Source organism: Condylura cristata, unplaced genomic scaffold (genome assembly GCF_000260355.1).
Source record: "Condylura cristata isolate star-nosed mole 26May11 unplaced genomic scaffold, ConCri1.0 scaffold00048, whole genome shotgun sequence".
Taxonomy (NCBI): domain Eukaryota; kingdom Metazoa; phylum Chordata; class Mammalia; order Eulipotyphla; family Talpidae; genus Condylura; species Condylura cristata.
This window is the reverse complement of record NW_004567149.1, coordinates 1,008,713-1,015,691: the sequence shown is the minus strand read 5'-3', so window position 1 is coordinate 1,015,691 and position 6,979 is coordinate 1,008,713. Positions and strand designations below refer to the sequence as shown.

Below are 6,979 nucleotides of genomic sequence, written 5' to 3'. Positions count from 1 at the left end.
AACTGGAGCCAATCATTTAATTAGACTGAACCCCCGAACTGGAGCCAATCATTTAATTAGACTAAACCCCCAAACTGGGGTCAATCATTTAATTAGACCGAATCCCCAAACTGGAGTCAATCATTAATCTCGCACAATTACTGGACTAGGAAATAGTGCTCTGGTGAGTGGTCAGGGCTCTCTGTGCCACGTGACAAGAGCCACACTCAGACTCCTTTTACCCAGGCCCTGAGGCGCAGGGTCCCGTCACCTGGCATCTGCAGTCAGGAGGGGCACCCAATGTCCCTGCGGGCACTCTGCCAAAAGCGGGGGCCACTTCAGAGCTACACGCCACTTTCAAAGTCCCGGAACCTCTGCGGGTCACGTGCTCAGCAGGTCGCGTGCTCAGCGTGTTCTCCTGTGCAGGCCAAGGGAGCCATTAGCGACGCAAAGTACTAGCTGCCCTAGGCCTGGCGCTCACGGAGGCTGGGGACTGCTGATGTCCTTCACACACCGTGTAATTAAGTGGCTATTCATGTTTCCATCATCACTAATAATTATATTAATTATTAATTAAAATAATAACAATTACTAGCTACTAAATTCTGTTATGCCCCAAGCCTTTTACACTTACTGTTTCAAATCCTCAGAGTAATTGTGCAGGACATGAATGCCAGAGAGGCCATCTGAATGCTTTTCTGTAAACTCCCGGCGGAAGAGAGGCCCCGGCAGGTTCCTGGTGTGGCCACACGCACGCACCGGCTGCCAGACTGAAGCCTGGCTGGCGGGGAAGGGGTCTGATTTTCTGTAACGCCCAAGTTGGACCTCAAAAACAGTTTTCTCCAGGGGCTGTTAGGGTCTGCAAATTAAGAACTGTATATAACAAAGAACTGCGGGCAGGAAAAGCTTGTTTGATCTGGTTCTGGAATAAACCACTTAATAGATTACGCAGTAAGAGGAGGCAAGGGTTTCTGGGCAAGCACACAGCTGTCAGGGTTGGACGGCGGGACCTGACTCAGGCTCTGCAGGAGCACACGTGTGCTCGGGCTGGGCTGTGGCCTGGCTTCGGACAAGCCAAAGTGCTATCAAATTACAACTGTACGACAGCTGGAAATCCCTGGAGAAACCTGTTTTTCAGAGGTATATATTGGAAGAGCGATTTGCACTAAGTCGATGGTGCCCACCCACAATCGTTACATAATCTACTGCCATTCTGATACTGGTGCGGTCACAGTAACCTTATTTCCAGTCTCTCCAACCAGTAAATTGGATAAACTGCTTTTTTTTCCTTGTTGACTTATAGAGCTGCAAAGACTTTTATTTCTATCTGTGTAAGACAGTCCTAAAAATCTCCAACAAGTTCTAAAATAGTAGAGAATTTCAATCAAATTTGAAAAGCAAGAGCTAGCCAAGCACAGTATCTACAGCTGCGTATTTTTTCCCTTTGGTTCTTCTTCCAAATTAAGTTTTCAAATGGAAAGTTTCACTTAAATGAAGTGCAATTCCAAGTGCATATGTCTACACAGCTCTGGACTCCCTCTCTGGTGATGAACGGAAATGACCCAGCAACAGGTCCCTGTGCATTATCCAGTGCAGGGAGGCATGTAGGACACAGTGGCAGGAAGCTCCCTGACGGCTCTGTCCACTTTTTCTGCAGGACCGGGCACCGGTCCATTTTAAAGCAAGTGGGTAAGGAGTTGGGCCTCCCTGGTGGCACAAGGGCTTAAGTCTCAGCACTATGACGCTATCTGCAGTCACTGCTGCACCAGTTTGACTCTGCCGGGTACGGGCCCACATGGCGCAGCAGACCCCTCCTGTCTCCCCGCAGCTCCCCTCAGCAGTGTATTTCAGTAGATCCATCTGTTCTGCTCCCCCCTGTCTTTAGTGAATGCTCTCACCCCCACCCCCAGCCTCCACGCAGCTCTGGCTTGTACTCAAGTTCTTGTATGCATGAATAACTAAATCTTAAAAAAAAAAAAAAAAAATTGGGTAAGAGGTTTATGCTGGGTTTGCTGTTGTTCCATCTCAAAGCGCGTGGGATACGGTCACAGAGGAAAAAGGCAGGTTCCCGGGCATGTCCAAACCCAAGACATCAGAACCTTCGGGGCGTTCTGTTTGGGGTGTTTGGGGTTCCCCAGGAGACTCTCCTGCACGTCAAGTCACCGAACAGAAAGACTCCCGGGCTTGCAACCCGTGACTACAAGAGGTAACTGACCACCGCATGTCGGTCTGGCCTGCAAGAGATGGTGTCCCGAGGGTGCACAGAGCGGCCAGGGCGCCCCCACCCCCTCCAGTCGCCCTCGGCCAGCGCTCGCCCTCCCGCCCCCCAAGCGAGCGGACCTGGACGCGGGGGCTCCCAGAGGGCAGTGGGCGCCATTACCCGAAGGCAGCCAAGGACCCGGGCCGGGAGAAGTGAATCCCCGGCTTCAGCGCCGAAAGGAGAAGCCGCAGCCGAACGGCTGCCTGACTGTTCAGCGCCGCAGCCATGGTCCGAAGTCGAGCCAGAGCGCGCAGAGCGCATGCGCCGAGCTCCACCTGCCGCCCGGGCCCTCAAGCCCCGCCCCACGAGCGCGCATGCGCAGCCCAATCTCTGAGTCCCTGTCACCACCTACCACCACCGTTCACCAGAGACAGGCATGGCGCTGGAGGCAGAGTCGTTCCCATTTCTAGCTGCCCGGTGGCCTCGGCCCTATGGATGCTCGCTGATCCCCGGAAGACCACAGCTTCCCTGGCAGATGGTCTCCTCCCCCGACGCCAGCGCCCCCAGCCCGGCTGGGGTGACCGTCCCGCTGTCTCCTGGGGGTCTGGATACTTCTCTGGGTCCCAAGGGTGGGATGAAGTCCATGTGCACGGTGGGGCTTTATTGTTTTGATCTTCATGGCTCCGCACATGCATGAGGATGTCTGTTACCAAAAAAACCCAGAAGTGAATGTGTCGGTGGTCATGGCAGGGTTTTGGAAGGAGCACTGTTTTGCGGATGGAAATGATACAGCTGCCCAAATGCATCATTTTGAGGCACGATGATACTGTCTCCCGAAACAGTATCATAGTGCCTCCAAAAATTAAATGAGGAGGGACCGCACAAGCCAGCAATTCCACTCCTGGTTATGTGCCCCAAGGAACTGAAACCGGCGTCTTAGAGATGTTTGCACACCCACGTGCATAGCAGCATTCTCCTCAATTGCCAGGGGCTCCCCCTGCTCATCGGGTTAACGCATGGCACTGTGAGGTTGAGCCACTGCAGCACGAATTCAATTCCCTGTCAGAGAACTGACCCACACAGGCAGCAGACCTCTCCTGTCTCACCTGCTGCTCCCCTCAGCAGTGTATTTCAGTAGATCTGCTCTCCACATTGTCTCTGGTGAATCCTCTCACCAGTTGCATAAATCATTAACTCTTTAAAAAAATAGAAAACCCTAAAAAATAATTTAAAAAGTAGCCAAAAGGGGGAAGTAACCCCAAATGTTCTTAGGAGGAGGACTGTATCAATAAAAATATGTAAACATATGGTGTATAAATGTACGTATGTAACCATTTGGTGGAATAGTATTCAGCCTTTAAAAAGGAGAGAAATTTTGATACAGGCTACAACATGGAGGATCTTTGAGGACATGCTCCCTGATAAAAGCCTGACACAAAAGGTCACATACTGCATGATTCTGCTTATATGCAGTTCTTTTTTTTTTTTTTTAAGATTTATTTATGCATATAGAACTGGGGTACAGGCCAGAGGTGCAGGGATGGTGAGAGGATTTACCAGAGACAGAGTGGGGAGCAGAACAGGCAGATGGAAGAAGTACACTGCTGAGGGGAGCAGCGGGCGGGTCAGGAGAGGTCTGCCGCGCCATGTCGTCACCTCCGGGGCAGGAGGGGATCAAACTCATGCGGAAGTGGCTTTCGATTCTTAGTGCTGTGCTCTAACCCGCTGTGCCACCAGGGAGGGCCCTATGTGCAGTTCTTAAAGGAGTCAAAAGCATCAAATAGTGGTTGTGAAGGTCTGGAGGGAAAGGGGGTGGGAAATGCATGTTGAATGGGGACATTTCCAGTTTTTCAAAATGAGAGAAAGGAGTTCTGTAGTGATGGTGGTTGCCCAGACCTGTGAATGTACTGCTTCCACCAGCTGCATACTTCACAGTGATTGTGATGGTCACTTTTATGTATTTTACCTCTACTAAAATATTTTCTTTGGGACATGCAAGTTTTGTAAAGTTTATCAACTTTATCTGCAATTGAAGATTTGGAGAAAAAGCAGCTACGCTTTTACGTCTGGCTGCCATTCTGCCTCATCTTAACTGCAAACAAATGGCAGATTCCTGGCTGCTGTCGAGCCTTGGCTCCAGTTATTAGAGAGAACAACTTCTTTGTGTATTGCAGCTTCTCCCCTAAGATACCCGCCCAGTGTGAATCGCCCCCAAAGTGCAGTGTTTTTAAGTGTTAGGGCCATGGAAAGTTCTGGTCCTTGCACTGTTCTCACTGGCCCCTGGCAGTTTGAGTGAGAAAGACAGGATTGACCTAAATATGAAATATGCAAAACTCTTTGTTTTACTATTATCAACAGTCACATCAATCCTCTGTGTAAAAGCAGACAATGAATACCTGTTCATTTGACTGAAAAATCTCTGGTGAGGACACATCCTTTCTTCTTTCCTGGAATGATTGGGATTTCTTGTCAGAGAGGATGAGGGTTAAAGTCTTGGTCTGTATCATTTCAACTGTAGCTGATAAACAAAAAAATGGTAGTGCTGGGAGATTTTCTGTCATTACTGTCATCCTGTAAGTACACTCTGACAACTAGTTCCTTATGCCTGACAGTGCTGTGTAATTTTTAAAAATCACTATTCTTGCTTTGGATGACTGGATTAAAAAAGATGTGGTACATATGCACAATGGAGTATTACCCAGTGATGAAAAAATAAATAAATAAACAGATGCCTTCTGCAGCAACATGGATGGAGCTGGGAAGGATCATGCTTTGTGAAATAAGCCAGAAAGAAAAGGAAAAATACCAGATGGTTGCACTCATAGTAGGAGCATAAGGGACCAGGCAAAAAAATAGTAATGAGCAGCCATATACCAGAGACATTTTGTGGGGGTGGAGTGGGGAATGCACTGGACTATGGTGATGGCACACGGGTGATTTGGTGATGGGAAGCCCACGGGGATTGCAACTGAGATGGAAAAAGGCACAAAGTGATGTAAAAATAATTATATTTTTTAAAATTACTATTTTTGCACCAGGCACCTGATGATGCATTACCTTCTTTTAATCCTCACAACAGCCTTACATACTGCTGCTCCCATCCGGAGGTGAGGGCACTGAGGCCGGGAGGTGAGGCAGCAAGCCTCGAAAGACCCTACAGGTTAAAGCCTGGTGGGCTGGAGTTAAACCTGCTCCATTTCAGACCCCTGGATTAGTACTACCACAGAATTCATCTTAGTTGCATCAAGCCTTCAGCAATCTCCTGTAATCAGAGGCTGCTAAAACCTTAACCCTGGCGTGACAGACCTCTCCTGTCGCCCCGCTGCTCCCCTCAGCAGTGTACTTAGTCGATCTGCCTGTTCTGCTCCCACTCTTTCTGTGGTGATGTCTCTTGCCGCCCCTGCACCTCTGGATGGTGCCCCAGTTCTGTATGCATAAATAAATCAAAATTTAAGAAAAACAAACTCAGCATTAAAAAAAAAAAACCACAAAACCTTAACCTCTTAACACCTATTTTCGTTATATAGGAAGTTTTTTTTTTTTCTTTTTAAAAAACGATTCTTTAGTTATGCAACCAGAACTGGGGTACAGGCCCGAAGTGCAGGGGCTGTGAGAGGCTTCACCAGACAGAGTGGGGAGCAGAACAGGCAGCTGGATGAAGTCTGCTGCCGAGGGGAGCAGCGGGCAGGTCAGGAGAGGTCTCCTGTGCCATGTGGCTCACTCCCTGGCCGGGGATCGAACTCGTGCTGAAGCGGCTGTGGCGGACTTCATGGTGCTTCACTTTAACCCGTTGAGCCACCAGGGAGGGCCCAAGAAACTTTTCAATAGCATACAACCCGCTTTAAGACATTTTGTGAGGAACACCTCCTTTTTTTTTTTTTCTCTTGAAACCCTAACTCCACTCTAGGGACCCGAAGCAGGACATGTCACCAGAGCATCTGCCGAGCAGAGCAGGGAGCTGTGTCCCTTACCTACCCGCCAGTAACCTTGGCATCTGGGTATCTTCTGTGGCACCAAGGGCGGTCACTCTGTTGCATGGCCTGTCATCTTACTAATCGGCTTCGGCTTACGGCGAGGGTTTTTATGGTGCTTGGCCTGAAGACCACGCAGAGTTTCAAGCTGCCTCCCTCGTAACCTGTTTTTGGGGTGGGGTCAGGTGGGAGGGAAGCGAGGGGCGAAGGCAAAGCCTCTGAGCCATGTCTGAGGGCGCCACCATGCGGGTGCGCAGGGCAGCGGTCTCACCCAGACACGGCCGGCACTGGGTCGCAGCCCCTCTTCTCGTCAGCTTCCCTCCCGCCAGCACAGGAGGGTGAGAGGCGCCAGGCTCAGATGCCCGCCCGCGCGGGAGAGACGGGAGAAGCCCAGACGGCCTCGTTTCCAGAAACGCGCCATTTCCGTGGCTTGTCTTTGAAGTACAAAATTTTATTTTCAAAAGTCCATTGCCAATACATTCCAAGTTTGCTTTTACAGTGATCATTCAATCTCTTTGGGATTTAGAACTGTTAGGATAAAGGCATAAGGATACATTTAGGAAAGAAATCATCCAGCCCCTTCTTGCAAAGTCTGGGGGCCTCCCCCCTGCCCTCCATTTTCCCTTTAGCCTAAGTGCTCTGGGCTGCCTGGCGGCTGGGCAGGTGTGACTACGAGTTCGCAGGCCCACGGCGCCGCAGCGGGGCTTTTCCCCACTGGGCCGAGTCATCCTGTCCTTCAGGGCACATCTGGCCACATGTGCGGTGTTGTCACACCTGGAGGGGGGGTCCAGGAGAGTAACACCGACTGATGCAGCGCGTGGCCCCTCCC

General features: G+C 50.2%; 1 protein-coding gene across 1 annotated transcript in view; it reads right to left on the bottom strand.

The window, feature by feature from the left end:
- BPHL (biphenyl hydrolase-like (serine hydrolase)) overlaps nucleotides 1-2,503 on the bottom strand; it is a 28,924-nt gene extending 26,421 nt beyond the window's left edge. Inside the window, exon 1 of the mRNA XM_004694812.2 lies at nucleotides 2,360-2,503. Within this exon, the coding sequence (XP_004694869.1) occupies nucleotides 2,360-2,466 (107 nt within the window). The 5' untranslated portion in view covers nucleotides 2,467-2,503. The remainder of the gene's footprint in view (nucleotides 1-2,359) is intronic.
- Between the last annotated feature and the right edge of the window lie 4,476 nt (nucleotides 2,504-6,979).